We start from the raw sequence: 19,764 nt of genomic DNA on the forward strand, positions 1-19,764 counted from the left end.
CAATAAATTAAAGGCATTACCAAAGTCCGTTTGATTTTAGTGGGACGGGATCTTGGTTATTTTTTTTATTCAATAGGGGACTTTTATTTTGAATAAAGGGTAGTAGTTAATTAAGATGTGTTTAATTGCTGCTTTCTTGATAAACATTGATTAAGTCTTGCTTTGTTTTGTTATGTCTAGTAACAACAACATCAACACCAATAATTCTACTTTAAATTTGCGCTCCGTCCGTTAGAAGGACAAACTGAATGTTGAACGTTTCATTCCAAGTGAAAGGGAAGAGAGAACCGTTCTAAAAACTGATAAGTTTAACGACTTTCACATGCAATGGGATGAAGCAACGATGCAAGAGATGCATGAAAGGCTAACTCAGACTGAGTGAAACATCTCTAATGAGCCAAGAAAAGAATATGATGATGTTCTTATGGTTAGTAAAGGGCAATCGCTCAATAGGATTGGGACTGCTATTAAGAAGGACAAAAGCAAATAAGTTGCCAAGTCTGAAACTTCTGAAAAGCAAAAGACTACACCAAAACCAAAAGTTGTTGATGAGCACTATTGTTACGCCTGTAACGAGGTTGGTCATTGGAAAAGTAGTTGTCCCAAGTATCTGAAGGATCAAAAGAAAGGAGTTTATAGTTCTGGTACGTATGTTATAGAAATTAACTTAGCAACTTCTCCTTCTTGAGTATTCGATACCGCTTGTGGTTCGCACATTATTTGTAATATGCAAGGCCTCAAAAGAAATAGAACATTGGGAAAAGGAGAAGTAGATCTTCACGTTGGTAAGTGAGCATGTGTTGCTACATTGGCAGTGAGAGTATATAGTCTACTTTTACCTTTAGGATTAGTTTTAGAACTTAATAATTGTTATTATGTCCCTGCTATCACAAAGAAAATTATTTAAATTCATGTTTTGGGTTCCAAACGTTATTCATTTACAATAAATAAAAATTATTGTTATGCATATTTGTATGATATGTTGTATGACATGTGAGAAACCCACATCTATAACATAGACACCAAGAAACATAAAGCAAATGATTAAAACCCCACATACTTTTGACATTGTCGTTAGGCAACATAAGCTCAAAGCGTATTGAGAACCTTCAAAAAGATGGAATTCTCAAATCATTTTGTAACAGCCCGTTTTCCCGAGCTGCTAGGTAAATACACTTAAGATCCACTAATCACAATCAATGCTTAATAAGCCTCGGATTAAACATTTACTCGCAGCGGAAACATAACCTATAAAACGATCCTGAAACGTGTGGGTTATTGGCCCACAAAACAAAATCCTTTATATAAGACTTCAATTACACCGATATCTCGACTAATATTCCCAACTATTGTAGAGAACGAAATATAAATATCTAATCTCAAATACACTATCTAGATACAAACTCAATCCAGAAGCTACGACGACATCTTTATCTTGCTTCACTTCAGAATCCTGAGCTCACAACACCAAACCTGCAACAATATTTCACTCTGCCACCCACCAAGTGACAGGCCACAGAAATGACAACACTATCAGCAAAGCTGAGTACACACTTTTAATAGAAAATACAAGTTTAGGTGTATTTTGAAAACTAACACATAGTTATAATAACAGATAATCACATTCGACTCAGTTATTATAGTTTCACAAAATCAAATCATTTGGCATGAATGCGAGTGGAGAGGGGTACCACGCAGTACCAGCTGTCTCCAAACTATTGAGGGTCGTCACCCAGCCTTTTATTGTTATGCTTGCAAGACTTACCCGGACATGTCCTATAATGCCAGGAGTTCGCCCTTCCTGGAAGGCAACAACTAGGGACTCTACCCGCCCTAACTCGGGGTGCCTATTCATGCCTCACTTTCATATTTATAAAATAAGATATTTAATGATTCATACTTGAATCCTAAATACTCATAACATAACACCATATTCGTCCTTATCTGGTCTTAACTCATATTTGAATCATTTCCTCATTATCATACCAAATCATATTTTGAGAAATATAGTTTTCGAACGATTTCGATAATTGAACAAAATGATACTTATATAACAATCCAATAGCAATTCACAACTAACTCATAGAGATGTATCTATAATCATGGCCATTACCACAAACGATATATGATATCCAAAGTTCAATATAACGCCCACGGGAGCATATAAATATATTTTGCTGAACCTAAAGGTTACCTCAACTCTATAGCAATTATACGAAACCTCCAATCATCATAACTTGATTTCCCATATCATCTTCAATTCTATACGTCTACATAGCCATCCTCCAACAACCACCTCACAGTATCATCAATAATCAATAACCAAACTTAACTATTCTAATTATCTTCTTCTAACGCAACCATTATGCTAATCAAACTGAATGCCGTAAATAGAAATTAACGAAGTCATTCCATAACTCATAACTCGACTTCATGCATATCAACTCCAACTACAATAATTATAACAGTCTCCCAATTCTAAGATTATGACTTCCTCGCATCATCAACAACGACTATCCAATAAGAACGATACAACAACAACAAAATAACAACAGCACATACAACAATAATACCACCTCCACCACCAACAATAACTCCAACACCAATAACACAACATCAAGCACAATAATAGAACAACATAACCACAATACAACAGCACAACCAACAACGGAAACCACCACCTACTATGTTCATAACAAACCTAAGTAAATCATATTCCCAAATTTATCACTCCAACTTCTTGAATCATAATAACAAGATGAACCATATTGTTCTACTGAATACTTTGGATACACTAGTACAGAAAAGGCAATTTGTGTCGGATGTGAGGCGCTTATTTGTGTCGGACCCGAGTGCGACGCCAAAGCCCTCGACGCAAATGACTCAGATACGATCTGCGTCATATGCAGAAACGACGCAAATCTTTTATCTATTTGCGTCGCACGTTGTATACGATGCGACGCAAATTGCTCTTCACAGTCCACAAACTACAAACTATAAGGGGAATTTGCGTCGCACATCGCACAGAGTGCGACGCAAATCATACAAAAAAAAAAAGAACCTGCGTCGTACAGTACTGAATGTGCGACGCAAATTTGTAATTTTATTACAAAAAAAAAATCTCATATTCAAATAAAAATGAAATACACAGAAGTAATTTTATATACAAACAAGAAATATAAGAACAAAACCATTGATGCATTAATCTGAATCCAAAGAAGTACAAGAATGAAATGAGCGAGGAACGCAAATCTGAATCGAAATTACAAGAAAATACAAGATTGTTCTAATTAAATCGAATTAAGGAGCGAAATATAAAGTTTGTTAGTGCTCGTTGCTATGTTTCGTGAACCACCAAAACCGCATTCTAGATCTGTTCGTGGCTGCTGCCGCTACTGTTGTTGTGGGCGCTGCTGCTGCCGCTCTAATTCAATCTTCCTCCTCATGCTGCTTGTGTTTTTTAAACGAAAAAAAATGAAAAAAATGAAAAATGAAAAAAATGAAAGGTCATCAGTAGAAAGTATTTAGTTTTTAGATCTAAAAATGAAAAAACGCATTTTTTAGATCGAAAAATTAAAATTGAAAATCAAATCTAAAAATTGAAAAAAAATGAAACCTAAACGAATCAGCACACGAATGGCGATTTCTACTAAAAAACCCTAAAAAAATCGTACCTGTGTAGTCGCCGAAAAAAAAGAAGACACCAAAGTTGTGCGACGTGATTATAAGACGAATGGCGATTTCGGTAGAGTAACTTCCTTACTTGCGATGGCGATTTCGGTAGACTAATTTTTCTATTTGTTGCTCTCCTTTCCTTCAGAAACTTCTGCTTCGTTATCCTTGTGAAACCCAAGCTCAGACATGTCTTGCTTTGCCATTAAAATCCTTGTTGTTGTCGTTGCCGGAGTTTGACCCGGAGAAGACGGACGGGGATGGCCGGCGAACAAACTGAAATCAAGCGACGAACGCAGATGGCCGGAGAAGACGAACGCTGCACACCTTGGCTCTGAGTTGAGAGAGAGAGGAAAGGAAGAGTCGCTGAGTTGAGAGAGAGAGAGAGAGAGAGAGAGAGAGAGAGAGAGAGAGAGAGAGAGAGGAGAGGCCCTGAGTTGAGAGAGAGTGAGAGAGGCGCTGAGTTGAGAGGCGTGTGAGGGTTTAAAGAATTTAGGGTTAGGTGGGCGCGGATGGATTATTATTTTGGAAGCCCAATGTGCGTCGGATGGAGGCCTATGTGCGACGCACATTGGGCTTAAATCTCCAAATTGAGAAGCGCCATTTGCGTCGCACGCCTAGCTAGGTGCGACGCACAAAGCTAATCTGCGTCGCACTTAGATACAGTGCGACGCATATAGCTCGTATGATGATATGAATATTGATGTTTTGCGTCGATTGCTCTTTGGCCTACGACGCACAAAGGTAATTTGCGTCACTTCCGTGTCTATGCGACGCAAATGTAGGGACGCAAATCATGCTTTTTCTACTAGTGATATATATACTTAAACTATAAACCACATGATACTAGCTCTGGACACATCATCGTAACCTTTTTAATTATATCCAAACTAATTCATCTTCTAAACTAGTAAACTATTTTAACTATAACCCATCACAAAATCACCAAAACAACAGAACAATAACATAATAACTCTACCACAACCATCACAACTACTCCACAATAGCCACCACAACTACAACAACAACCATAATAACGGCGCAACAACAACAATAGGCAACAACTTCACAGCAACTCCACCACAACCACAATGATAGAACAACAATAACCCAACAAAACTACTACAACAGAACAACAACAACAATAGCAACTCCACAACAACTTCACCACAACCACAATGACAGAACAACAATAACCCAACAACACTACTACAACAGAGCAACAATAACAATAACAACTCCACAACAACTTCACCACAACCACCACAACAACTCCACAACACAACATAACACAACTCCACCTCAATCATCACAATCACTCCACAAGTCCATGTACTAAACATATTCCATTAAGAAGCATAATCGTATTACTTAGTGTATAAGTGTTGTTTAGGTCAAATAAAACATCTCTAATGAACTACATGTTATATCCATGTTACATACTCAATATACACATAATAAAATACACATCGTAAGTAAATTCATTTCATAGACATGCTTTACACTAGAAAGAAACAATCACCTAACTATAGGTATGGAAATCTCTAGGGTAAAACCAAACTAAGTGTGTACCTTTACTAAGGATCCTTAAAGCCACGAAACTCCTTAATCCAATTGGTTAACTACTCCTACAGCTTCCCCTGAATGTATAAAATGCTAAAGATTAGTTTCAACAAGCTTATAGATATGAAAAACTAAGCTTAATACAAGAGGTGTAAACTGTTGAACTTACAGCAACTTATGTGATCTTTCAGCAAGGTTTTCTATATGATTTTATGGTCTAAAGATTGGAAATAAAGCTTGAACTACTTTGTATGGATGTCTAGAAGAGTTCTATGTAAAGAAAAGTGGGTGTCCAAGAGGAAGAAATAAAAGAAAAGAGACGAAAATCCAGAACAGGCTTTTATAGTCTGTTCTGGCGGTACCCCCCAGGGGAGGGAAACCTCTTCTGGGCAAGGTCGGTTTCTTGGAGTTTTTGGGTAATTCTTACTTGAGGTGTTAGCCTAAGGTGTTGGATTTCATGTATAAAAAGGTCTTTGAGAGATCGACATTTAAGTAGCTGCTAAGCAGCTTTCTTTGAGCATAGGTCTGAGCTGTAATTTCAGCTGGCCAGGTTTCACTATGTAAGCAATTTACCCTATTGAGCCACGTAATTCTTGGGGATAAATGACCATTTTAACCTTAAGAAATCCCAAGCATGTCATATATCAAGTTTGGTTAGGTTCTAAGCTCGGATACAACCCCGAAAAGCTTTTTAACTAGAAGTTCATCGCTACCCGATAAAACAATCTCCAAACGATTTTCATAATCTTAATGTTTAAGGCTCTCAAGGACTTTCTAACTTATCTATTGGTTTCCAAAGCCTTCTTAGCTAATAAGAATGATGGTTCTTATCCTCTTTGACCTTTCTTAACCACTAAGAATGATAGTACCTATCCACAAGCTTTCTTAACCATTAAGAATGATGATGCTTATCCACAAGCTTTTTTAACCATTAAGAATGATGATGCTTATCCACAAACTTTCTTAACCATTAAGAATGATGATGCTTATCCACAAGCTTTCTTAACCATTAAGAATGATGGTCTTATCCACTTTTATCTTTTAAATAAAGGTTCTTAAAAATAGGGCTATTACACATTTGATTTCGAATAATTTGATACTTGTGAGTTTTGCTTGATGGGAAAAAGGACAAAGTCACCTTTCACAAGTTCAAGTGAAAGGGTCAATGACCTTTTAGTCCTCATACATACGGATGTATGTGGACCTATGAGTAATTTGACTAGGGGAGGGTCCAATTACTTCATTACTTTTGCCGACGATGTGAGCAGATTTGGATTTGTTTACCTCATGAGACATAAGTCGGAATCCTTTGAAAGATTTAAGGAATTCCATAATGAAGTACAAAACCAACTTGGGAAGAAAATTAAGGCACCGTGATCCGATTGTGGTGGTGAATATTTATCTAAAGAATTTGGTGATCTTTTGAAGGATTTTGGAATACTTTCACAATGGATTCCAACACGTACACCGCAGTTGAATGACATTTCTGAAAGAACGAATAGAACTCTACTTGATATGGTTCGATCCATGATGAGTCTTGTTGATCTTCCTATCTCATTCTGGGCATTTGCGCTTGAAATAACAACATTCACACTTAACAGAGCACCGTCTAAAGTAGTTGAATAGACATCATATGATGTGTGGACTGGAAACGTTCTAAAATTGTATTTTCAAAGGATGTGAGGTTGTGAAGCTTATGTAAAACGTTTACTTTCTGATAAACTTTCACCCAAATCCAATAAATGTCTCTTTGTGGATTACCCAAAAGAGACTAAGGGATATTACTTCTACAACCAAAGCAAAAACAAAGTGTTTGTTGCTTGTCATGGTGTCTTTCTGAGAAAGGAATTTATTTCCAGAAAAACAAGTGGGAGAAATGTATATCTCGAATAAGTTCGAGATGAGCAACAAACGGCATGATACTCCATTCGAAGTCACTCAACCTAGTGAGGTATAAACTTCTTCTGTTGTTTCCCAACGTAGGTATAGTAGGACCACCATTTTGTCAAAGAGATATATTGATTTCCTTTTGACTGAAAGTTCTGAAATAACGATTTTAGAATCAGAAGAACCTACTAGCTACAAAGATGCTTTGGATAGTCAAGACTCCGAAAGATGACTCGAGGCCATGAAATCTGAAATGGATATCATGTCTGAAAATAAAGTATGGGACTTGGTTGATTTGCCTGATGGGGGTAAAACCCATTGGTTGCAAATGGATTTTCAATTTGAGTACAGACAAGGATGGAAACATTAGTGTTTTCCAAGCAAAGTTGGTTTCGAAAGGTTTCAACACTACTACAATAAGGCCTAAAGAGACCCCCCGAAATCTCATTTAGACACCACATGAGAGGTGGTCTTCAGCTCACAGGTCTCCCAGGAAAAATAACCACTTATTGCAGGTGGTTTCTTAATTTGATAAAAGAGACCACTTCCTTAAAATAAGTGGTTATTTATGAATTTAAATAGGAAAAAAAAGAAGGATAAGGCGCCACATTTTACAGATAGGTTGTCTTTTTTATCTTACAAAGAAATCATTTTTAATATATAGGTGGTCTTTTTAATCATTTCTTAAAACACCACCTGAAAGGAAAATGTGTTCTCTTTAGCTTCTTTTTTTTTTTAAAAAAAATAACAATATTTCAATATTATTATATGCACTCTTCTCCAATCCGTTTCACCTGCTCCTAATTTACATATATATATAGAACATCTAGGCACTTGTATTGGGATAATTCAGATGACTTTAAAATTAGAATACCTTTTCATTCATTCAATATCATTCACTACAAAATCACATGCATATCAATATAATGTTTAAAAAATTCCCAAAATTCAACTAAGTTACAAAAAAATAATAGAGCACCAAGGCCTGTTTCTTCCAATTCATGTGCACAAAAATAGAAGCACCTCCCTAATCCCGCTCAAAAAGAAAACACACACATCCTAATTAAAATGATCATTATCTTCCGATTCTTCTTCATCCACTTGTTTATATTCATCCACATATTCGATCCACAAGTCTCTGAGCTCATCAAGCTTATTGAGAAAACAGTTGTAACTCCGCCAAAGTACTGCAAAGCATAAAACATTAAAAAGACAAACACACAAGCTGAGTATGCTACAACAAAACAATTTATCTACCCATCTAGGCCTGATTCCATTTCTTCTCCTCCCTTATTCATTACACTCTTCCCCTCTGTGGTATCGCAGTCTTATGGTTTTAAAAATTCAAAGTGTTATCACTCTGGTATTTCATTATTACTAGTACTCTTATTATTACTTACTACTACTATTTAATTATTTAATTGTGCTTTAGATTAATAGTCATTAACTTTACTTTGCTGAGATAATACTAAAATTTTATCCTCTATACTTTATGTAGGTTTTGAGGAGGTGAGCAGTGGGTGTTGTGGTACAGGTTACCTAGAAACAGCATACTTGTGTAATCCTGCATCGTATGTTTGTAAAGATGCATCCAAGTGTGTGTTTTTGGATTCCATCCACCCTACTGAGATGACTTACTACCTTGTTTTCAAGGCCCTTCGTCCAGTCACTGACTATATCATTAAAGACTGAAATCCTATTATATATTTCTGAATCATATCTTAATGTATAAAAATGCATTCATCGGGGGGAAACAAAAAATCTTTATTATAAAAAACTTTTCTCTCATCCCTCTCAGCGAAGAAATAGGTGATTCCTATGAAGCGCTGACGCCGTGGCAAGAGGGCGTGCAAAGAAAAGTGGCCAAAAGGGGAAGACGAAAACTGGCCCGTCTTCTTCCCCTGGGAAGAAAATGAAATATGTCGATGAAGTGACTGGAGTGGATGCGATTAAAATACCGAGTTCAATAAAAGAGAAAGAAGCGGTGGAGGTTCTAGAGGTTAATGAGGTGATTAATGAAGATACTGTCCAGGAACCAGTGACAACAACGAATAATTAGGGAGCAATGGAGGACTCGGTTCTACCAGAGCGGCTTAATGTAATGCGGAGTGGTGAGGCTGGTCCAGAACCACCTAAACGATTGTCATGGGCTGAGGAAGTTGAGGGAGCTCTGGTAAGTAATCCGTTTATTAATACTATTGTGATTGATGGAGACGATATACAGGAAGAAGTTGAATATTGGTCCTCTGCTGTTGTTTGTCATGTATTGGGGGCTAATCCTCCTTTTAATGTTATGGATGGATATTTCAGACGGATTTGGGGAAAACATGGTATAGATAAGGTTGCGGTGGTAAACAAGGGTGTGTTTCTTGTTAGATTTCATACTGTAGAAGCAAGTTTAAAGGTAACAACAGAAGGTTACCATTTCTTTGATAAAAAACCACTTATAACAAGACTATGGGACCCTGACATGCCTATGGACAAATCTAATGTGGACATGGTGCCAATATGGATTAAAATGGGAGGGCTATCAATTAAATACTGGGGGGAAAGAAGTTTGTTTAAGATTGCTGGTTTGGTAGGACGTGCTGTGAAAATGGATGAGGCCACAAAAACTAAGGATAGGCTGAGTTATGCTAGAGTGATGGTGGAAGTATCTATGAGGCAGCAGTTACCAGATTCTATAAGTTTTTGTAATGAGTATGGGAAGATGGTGGAGCAAAAAATAGAATATGAGTGGAGACCTGTGGTGTGTAAAAAATGCTCGGGAGTTGGTCATAATGAAGAGGATTGTAGGAAAGGTATGGGGAAGAAAGATTGGATACAAAAGAAGAAAGTTGTGATTGATAAAGAGGGGTTTCAACAAGTGGGTGGAAAGGCTCCACAGCAGGTGCAGGCAGAGGTAGTGCCAATTCATAACCCATTCAATGCACTGCTGGATGATGTGGCTGAAATTGGCGAGGATAATGCTGTGGGAGAAGTAGAAGGTGACAAGGGGGAGAGAAATGAGGAGAGATTAAGGATGGTGGAGAGTATGACTGAACAGGGGCAGGGGCTGGCCACCCCTATGCCTAATGGATAATATATTGGTATGGAATATAAGGGGGTTGAATAACTGTGTCAAACAACAGAAGTGAGAAAGTTCATTACATCTCACAATATAAAGTTATTTAGCCTCCTTGAGACAAGAGTTAAAGCACCAAAAATGGGTCAAGTGTATACTCACCTATGCCCAGGATGGTGTTTTACCCATAACAATTCATGTCATAGTAATGGTAGAATAGTTGTGGGTTGGTGGCCTGAGTCATATCAGGTAAACATAAAATCGATGCAGAGTCAGTTCATTCACTGTGAGATAAAACCTAAACAAGGAGGCATAGCATTTCACTGCACATTTGTGTATGGTTTTAATGATCAGATGAGTATAGAAGATCTTTGGCAGGGGTTGAGGATGATTGCTAGAAACTGTACAGGTCCCTGGGTGGTGATGGGAGATTTCAATGCTCTCTCTAGTGTGGAAGATAGAATAGGAGCTGTTGTGAGAGTGGGGGAAATTGCTCCTATGTTAAGATGTATAAATGACTGTGGGCTTGTTGACATTAAAGCAACTGGGAGACACTTTACCTGGAATAACAAACAAGAGGGGGAGGCAAGAGTGTACTCTAGAATTGATAGAGTTCTAATCACTAGTTAATGGATAGAAGCTTTTGAGTTGGCAGAGGTGGTGTTTCTTCCTGAAGGGAACTTTGATCATGCTCCTGCTTTGCAGAGCTTTTATCCTGAAACTCAGCAAAAGCAGCCTTTTAGGTTCTGCAACTTCTGGTGCAATTACCCTGAAACCCTTGAAGCTATAAAGAAAGCTTGGAGAACTCAGGTGGATGGTAGTAGAATGTTTAGAGTGGTGGAGAAAATAAAAGTGGTAAAGAAGGAGCTTAGAATCTTAAAGATGAAGGGTTTTGGTGATGTGGAGTGCAATGAGATAAGGGCCAGAGCAGATGTAGAGACGATCTAGCAAGAACTTCATGATAAGCCTAATGATGCTTTGATAAGCTGTAGAGAGAAAGAAGCTAGAGAGAAGCACAGGAATGCTAAAAGGGACTTGAATGTGATGTTGTAACAAAGGGCTAAAATCACATGGCTCAAATGTGGAGACGAGAACACAAAGGCATTCCATCAGGCTATACGAGCAAGAAGAAGCAGAAACAAAATTCATGCTATTGATAACAATGCAGGGGAGTGGATGAACACTCAAGAGAAGGTTAATGAGGCATTCCTGGACTTCTACAAAAATCTATTCTCTGCAAAACAACAGATTAAACCAGTATATGATCTGTTGTTAAGTAAGGGAAAGAAGATTAATGAAGAGCATATTAGGATGTTGAATAGCCCATTGACTAAGGAGGATGTCAGGAGAGTAATCTTCTCTATTCCAGATGACAAAACACCTGGTGCTGATGGAATGAATAGCTGTTTTTTTAAACATAGCTGGGAGGTCATTGGTGATGAAGTTGCAGCTGCAGTGTTGAATTTTTTCAAAACTGGTAAGCTTCTTAAGGTGATTAATGTAACTACACTTACTCTGGTTCCTAAAGTTCAATGTCCTGCTAATGTTTCAGAATATAGACCTATTGCTTGTTGTTCAGTTCTATATAAATGCATCACTAAGTTGTTGAGTGAAAAGCTTAATAGAGTGCTTCCAGGCATCATATCTCCTAGTCAAGGAGCTTTTGTAGCAGGGAGAAGTATAGTGCATAATGTGATGTTGTGCCAAGACTTAGTTAAGTCTTATAAAAGAGGGGGGAATAGGCCTTGCTGTATGATGAAACTTGATCTCAAGAAAGCCTATGACACTATCAACTGGCAATTCCTACAACAAATGCTAGAGGGAGTAGGGTTTCCTAGAATGTTGGTGCAGCAAATAATGAACTATGTGACCACACCTAGATTCTCAATCATGGTGAATGGAGCTCCTACAGGTTTCTTTGAGGCTCAAAGGGGTTTAAGGCAGGGAGACCCAATGTCCCCTCTACTGTTTGCCCTATGTATGGACTACCTGGACAGAATTCTGAAGTATGTAGGTGAACAAGATGGGTTTAAATACCATAGCAGGTGCAAACATATGAAGTTAACTCAATTGTGCTTTGCTGATGACCTCCTCCTCTTCTGTAATGGAGACTTCAGGTCCATATACTTGTTGTTACAAGGATTTGAAATGTTCTCTCATGCCTCTGGGTTAGAGATTAATAAGAGCAAGTCAGAAGTTTATTTTGCTTCAATGAAAGATCAGGAAATTAAAAGAGTGATTGATGTCAGTGGTTTCAAGGTGGGTAAGCTTCCCTTCAGGTATCTTGGAGTCCCTATATCAACCACTAAATTGAAAGTTGGTGATTGCCAGATGATGATTGAAAGAATGGTATGCAGAATTAGAGTTTGGAGCACTAGACATCTCTCTTTAGCTTCTAGAAGCCAACTTGTAAACAGTGTCTTGATGAGCATTCATGTTTACTGGGGGCAAATATTTGTTATCCCCAAAGCTGTGTTGAAAGAAGTCAATAGCATCTGTAGGTGCTTTCTTTGGAGTGGAATTCATAATGATACAAATCCTGGAGTAGTTAAATGGACTAATTTGTGTAACACAAAAAGTGCAGGAGGGCTTGGTTTTAGAAATACTGAGCAGTGGAATATAGTGGCTATTAGCAAGCTGGCTTGGAGTATTGCTATGAAAAAGGATAACTTATGGGTAAAATGGGTGAATGAAATTTATGTTAAGGAAGCAAATTGGGAGAGTTATGTGGCACCCACCAATTCTAGTTGGGCTTGGAGGTACATATGTGAGGCAAAAAACACTCTCACACAAAAATTGAGAAGTGCAGCTTGGATGAATGATGCTGGGTTTAGTATTAACAAATATTTATACAGATCATGCTGAAGCTATACAAGCTTTGTCATATAGTGTTTTTGCTGACTATAGTGAGGTCAATCCTAATATATGTCCAAATAGGATGCTTGATTAGCCATTAGGAGGTAATTAGAAGAATGTTAATTCATGCATATGATCCTTGCCGAGGAAAGCTCGCTCTATAGCTAGAGGCAATGTGAGCTGGCCAAAATGTAGTAGAAAGAACTCTTGGCATGATAAGATAACATGCAAGCATCAGAACTCAAAGTAAGAAGAAATTGGGTGCAATTAGCATCCAGTGAATGCATGAATGAAAGGAGCTTCAAAGATCATATGAAGATAAATTTTGCAACGAGAAAAAAGCTCCATGGTGCCAAAGAGGCTGAAGTGGACGATTTTAAAAAATATATAGATGCACCCATAACGGTGGATGATATACCGCTTTGTAACTTGAAGTACAGAAGGATGCATAGAAATATTTTTCCATCCCCTGGCAACTTGAAATCTTCTAGCTTATATAATATAAATGATCATATCGTGAGTGGATCTATGGATGAAAAGGGTTACCAGACATGGCCTCCAGCCCTGCACATGTTGGTCTAGTTAGTTCATAATAATGTATATGTTTCTATGTTCGGTTGCTTGCTGTCATGCATATTCATGCTTACCTTTCTGGTTGTTCTATTGGATGGTCTGACACTCTAGTATTAGAGATAAAGGCCGTAAATTTCGAGTATGTTGTATGCCTACATTTTCCGAAATCTTTCTGGTTGTTCTATTGGATGGTCTGACACTCTAGTCTTAGAGATAAAGGCCGTAAATTTCTAGTATGTTGTATGCCTACATTTTCCGAAATCTTTCTGATTGTTCTAGTATCTAGTTGTTCAAGTGGCAGCCACTAGCGATGTTGGTGAAATGAAGGCTATGTTATAGCCGTTTCCTAGTGCTAGCGTGAGTAACTAGGAATGGAAGACCACTTCTTACTTTCAAGAAGATAAGCTCAGAGCTCTGGCCAATCTTTGGCTAAACAGAAGCAGATGACATCACCTACACCTCCTGTTTGGATCCTAATAATCTATGACTGTTGATGCAGGTGAAAGTTGATAGGTGGGCTATTGGCTAACCAAAATTAAGCATGAGGAAAGATATGATCTATAAGAGGTATACAGTTATCTACTTACCACAAGAAAATATGAAAGATTTACACGCAAACAACTAACTAATTAAGGGCTATCGAGAGAATAAGAAACAAACTATTGACAATTAAGACAATGCTTCTGTGAACACAAAAACAGGGTATCATTGACATACAAAATATTTAGTAAAGAACCCTAATTTGAACTCGATCTGATTGCAATATCTTTCAATAATATATCTAGAAGTTTTACTGGATTTATAGCCTAGAATTTTAGATTTTTTAATTATTTTGTACTATCGCTACATTACACTACCCCTAATCTAGAATCTTAGATCCCCCCCTGACAGTAAAGATAACAACTTTAATTGAATAAGATATTTGAATCATAATTTAATTTCAGGAATCATTTATAACAAAAATCCTACCTTATGCAGTACCACTGTAAATCTATAAGGTAATGAAGTTTGGAACTCTAAGTGTTTTGGAAACGTTGCTCATATTGAATTCTAGGTGTTAAGTGATATTTAATTTCTCACAATGTTTGTACAAATTAATCAACAAGTAATCAAGTCATCTATTGAATGTTTTCAAGATTATAATACCAATTATCATTACCAGCATTGCAAGGCAGCAACTAAGCCACAATTAACAGCAATTAACACACAAATTAAGCAATTATCAAGCAAGCGTTTAGCGAGAAACCTCCAAGCTCAAATCAAGCATAAAAAAACAGTAATTAACACACAAATTGAATGACAAACTTAACTAAATCTCTGAAAACTAAAAACAAAACCAATAAAACTGAATTCAAACTACCAAAAGAAACAAAAAAAAAACTCAGTTAACGTTTAGCCACAAGACAGGCAGGCGGCAGTCGGCAGTCGGGATGACAATACATCTTTCTCGGACCTGGCAAAACCTAGATAAGACGCGAAGGAAGAAGCGCAGGCGAAGGAGTTCTTGAGGCGACTGAATATAAAGATTGAATTACAAAGAAACAAGTGCATTTTCACAAAGATAGATAGTAAAGTATTAATATTCATCACAGCTGCACTGCATACCGATATGACACAGCTAACATCATATCTTCACCATGAATTTACCTTCACTGTGAAGCTTAAAGGAGTGGTACCCACAGACTCAAAATTGTAGTCCCACGAAATAGTATATGGGATCCTTGTTATAATCTCCGCATATATGCAAGCATCAGGTGAATCAACAGACCTGAGCAAATAAGATACAAATGCAAGAATCAAAGAATGAGATAGTTCGAACAGTCTTGATAGAAATGTTGGCACGTCAGCAAACTTTAAGCTCTCTGGAGTCTAGACAAATTGGCAGAATTAAGAATTCAACAAAGAGAAAACATTGTAGGTTAAATCTCAGTAACAACCGCTTTTGTGTCATAAGCAACAACTCCATTCTTTCATATTGAGCTCCTTTACTTCCCCATTTCCATCTGCAATCTGTAGCTGGACTTCAAATTGAAGGACAAGATTATAACCAATATATGAGCTATTCTTGTGCCCAAATCCATGATGAACTCAAACAACACAATATCACACCATCCATATATGTTTCAGTTCCATATAAATGAACTTCTAGTAGTACCTTCTTTTAATTAATCTGACATGATGCTACTTAAATATCTCTTCATTTGCCTCATCCAAAAGTCAAAAACTCTCTTCCAAAAGTTCATCAGCACTTCAAACCATAACCTGTGTCACTCGAAGTTGGGAGACTATCAAACGCATCGCCACAATGACAATCCAACAGCCAAACTCAGTCTATGTTCGGTCTTATTTGAAACTCTTAAGTCTCATATTCTACACAAAATGCAAAGCAACGAGGCCTACATATTTACAACTACCCAATGAAATTGGACAAGCACAATGCCACACAAGGGATATAAAATGTAGTCATAATTGATAAAAAGCACCAAAGCAGCAAATTAGGACATTTACTTGAGGCGAAAGAATTAATCATAAAAATCCTAAGTCTGCCTACGAAGAACCAACACGAGAAAAATACCTTTGAACAACCTTCCAACTTAGAAATTCGTTCTTCAAACTCCAATAACTGCAAAATCTCCACCCAAATTGAACGCACCAAATTAGTCCCAAAACATAAGAAGGAAAAACAAAACAAAACGTTTGGGAAAAATTGAAGACGCTCAACCCAAGAGCTCGAAGAGAGGAGAGAGATTCAAAGAGAGGGGACAAGGAAAAGAGGAGAAAGAGAGAAGCGTAGCGTGAAGGACGAGATGTGATTGTGATTATTATGAAAGAAACGGAGTATTCCTTTAATTAGGGTTTTTTAAAATTGGAATTGGGATAAGTTTATTCCTGAGTTTCTTATTTAAAAAACTGAGGCTCCTTTTTTTCCTTTTCAATTCACAATTCATCATCATATCTATTAATATATATTTTAGAAATTCATATTTTCTCTAAAAGGATATAAAATCAAAATAACCACTTAACGAAAATAAGTGGTTTCTTTAATATTTGTGATTTTAAGGATGTGCAAAAGACCACATGTTTAAAAAGGAGGTCTTTTTATCATAATATAAGAGACCTCTTGTCTAGGAAATTAGGTGTTTTTGGCAAAATAATCACTTACGTCATCAAAGTGGTCTCTTATGGGTGATCTCTTTGCCCATATTTGTAGTAGTGCAAGAAAATTCATAGTATTGATTATGATGAAAATTTCTCAACAGTAGCCATGCTGAAGTCCATTAGGATAATCCTTGCGATTGCTGCCTTTCATGATTATGAAATATCACAGATGGATGTCAAAATCGCTTTCTTGAATGGGTTCTTGAAAGAGGATGTGTATATGACACCACCTCAAGGTTTTGAAGATCTAGAAAATCCAGTGAGGGTATGCAAGCTTAAGAAGTCCATTTATGGACTAAAGCAAGCATCAAAGAGCTGGAACCTCGGATTTGATGTGGTAGTCAAGAAATTTGCCTTTCTAAGAAATGAAGAGGAATCTTGTTTACAATAAGTTAAGTGGGAGTAATATTACCTTTTGGTCTTGTATGTGGATGACATACTTCTCATAGGAAATGATAAAACCATGCTTGAGTCAGTCAAAGAATGGCTTACAAATTAAAAATTATTTCTCTATGAAAGACTTAGGAGAGGCAGAGTACATACTTGAAATAAAGATCTATTGAGATAGATCTAAAAGGCTGATTAGGCTCCGCAAGAGACTTATATTGATAAGGTTCTTGCAAGCTTCATACTGGAAAACTACAAGAGAGGATAAGCAAGGTTCATATTGAGGATAATATAACAAATCCTCTGACTAAACCGCTTGCTGAACCTAAGCATGAGTGTCATACTAAAGTCTATGAGGCTTAAGCATATTGGAGAATGGCTTTAGATTATTTACTTCATGTTTACAATTGTACATACATTGATTATGCTCTGGACGTTTATCAATACAAATTTATTTCTTATCTAATTGTTTGGTTTAGTATTAAATTAAATGTCCAAATAATTTGTATTTAAAAGTATTATCGAAAATGTTTTGATAATGGAATCCTATAAAGTGAACAGAAATCACAATTTATTTAAAGTCCCTAGTCTAAATCAAGAAATTGGACATAAGTGATTTATTTAAAAGACTAGTGTATAATAATTGATAGCGCAGTTCCATGGGCTATGGAGAAATGGAGATATCTAATTGATTATATGGATGTATAGTTGATATACTCAGACTTGACCTAATTAGATTCTAAAAGTAGAATCAAAGTACTATATTTAGTGGATTCCTTAGACATCAGTATGTCTTAATAACCACAATATAATCAGTTGAACTTTGACATTGTTAAACGTCGTGCCGTAAAAGGACGTTATAAAGGCAGTGATCAGGTGGGCTAAGAATTGAGTGGGAGTTATGGTTATACAAGAGTGGATAAGGCCTCCTATTTAATAGGAATGATGTGTGGGCCTCTTGATAAGCGAGAACTGAAAAATTTGATGGCCATGCGAAATAATAGGATTAAAGAGTTAATCCTTATTTGAGCAGTTCGAACTCAGCGGTCAAGGAACATAAATTTGACATTAAGTGACTTAAGAAATTTAACATTGCGCTCTTATCTTCAGAAAAGTGGGAGATTGAATGAATATGTCCTTAGACATTACGTCAATTACTAAATATAAATAGGAATGTTATTACGAAGATAATAAATTAATTATTTTAGTAATCATATTTTCTTGCTAGAGAATAAATATGATTAATAGGACAATATTGATTGGGCCTATAACTAAAATAGATCAATCCTATGAGGTCACACAGTATAGCACAAGTTGGACAAAGTAATCCAAATCCAGTAAGGATTAGGATTGGGCCGGTCCAAAGGGGAATAGGAGGAGAATTAGTTCTCCTAACTAGCCTATGACTCTTCTATTATGTATAAGATATAATATTAGGGTTTTAGGTGATCAGCTAATTAGTCAGTTTCTTTTCACTAGAGAGATAAAGTGAAATCCTAGATCTATTCCCTCTAAACTAGATCTATTCCACTACAAAAAATATTGGCTATAGAGGCACATCATTTGGCAGACTTGCCTCTAAAACCCCCTTTTACCATCACATAAACATGGTTGCCTCTAATTATATGGTTTTTAGTGTCAAGTATATTCTGATGCCTCTAAAGATACATTTTAGCATCCGAAGAATGTTGGTTGCCTCTAAAACCATGTTTTTAGCATCACATGAATATTGGTTGTCTCTAAATCCATAATTTTAACAACACATGAATTTAATTGTCTCTAAAGCCATTTTTTTAGCATCACTGTACTTAGTTGTCTCTAAAGCCATGTATTTAGCGTCACATGACTTTAGTTATCTCTAAAGCTATTTTTTTCAGCATCAACTATAGTTAGTTGTCTCTAAAGCCATGTATTTAGCGTCACATGAATTTAGTTGTCTCTAAAGCCATTTTTTCAGCATCAACTGTAGTTAGTTGTCTCTAAATCCATGTATTTAGCGTCACATGAATTTAGTTGTCTCTAAAGCCATTTTTTCAGCATCAACTGTAGTTAATTGTCTATAAAGCCATGTATTTAACGTCACATGAATTTAGTTGTCTCGATAGCCATTTTTTTCAGCATCACATAGATTATTGTTGCATCTAAAGATATTTTTTAGTGTCACTTGAATTCTCGTTAGTGGTGTCAAAAACAGATCTAACTGCTGGGTCAACCTGATATTGACCTGATTTGAACCTGGCTCGACCTGTGAGGGTCAGTCTCTAGACCTAATCGAAACCTAACCTGAGATTACCCAGACCTGACAGTAGTGGTGTCAGAAACAGATCTGACCGCTGGGTCAACCTGATTCTGACATGACTTGAACTTGGTTCGACCTGTTCATTTTCTTTATGAGGATCCACCCCTTGCGTATTTATTTTGGTTATTTGGATCAACAACAATATAATATTTGGTTTAGGTTTTCAGCATTTATGACTGGTTAGTGTATGTTTCTTTTACAAAAAAGGTATGAGAAAAAATATCACAATTGTAACTACTTTTTAAAAAATCATAACTAAAACATTAATAAGATAATTATCGAGCTCCTCATGAGTTAATCAAGT

At 36.7% G+C, this 19,764-nt stretch overlaps 1 protein-coding gene and 1 long non-coding RNA gene across 2 annotated transcripts; one reads left to right on the plus strand and one right to left on the minus strand.

The window, feature by feature from the left end:
* Positions 1–1,317: 1,317 nt before the first annotated feature.
* LOC130589629 (uncharacterized) lies at positions 1,318–5,538 on the minus strand. Its single transcript, XR_008967188.1, has 3 exons — positions 5,405–5,538; positions 5,245–5,312; positions 1,318–1,491 (listed from the first exon to the last, which is right to left on the minus strand). It is a non-coding gene; the product is annotated as an uncharacterized LOC130589629 (long non-coding RNA).
* Positions 5,539–9,187: 3,649 nt separating this feature from the next.
* On the plus strand, positions 9,188–10,204 carry LOC125492886 (uncharacterized). Its single transcript, XM_048635626.1, has one exon. The coding sequence runs from the start codon at positions 9,188–9,190 to the stop codon at positions 10,202–10,204; it is 1,017 nt and encodes a 338-aa protein (XP_048491583.1).
* The last annotated feature ends 9,560 nt before the right edge of the window (positions 10,205–19,764 follow it).

The sequence above is a fragment of the Beta vulgaris genome, chromosome 8 (genome assembly GCF_026745355.1).
Source record: "Beta vulgaris subsp. vulgaris cultivar EL10 chromosome 8, EL10.2, whole genome shotgun sequence".
In the NCBI taxonomy this organism is placed as follows: Eukaryota; Viridiplantae; Streptophyta; class Magnoliopsida; order Caryophyllales; family Amaranthaceae; genus Beta; species Beta vulgaris.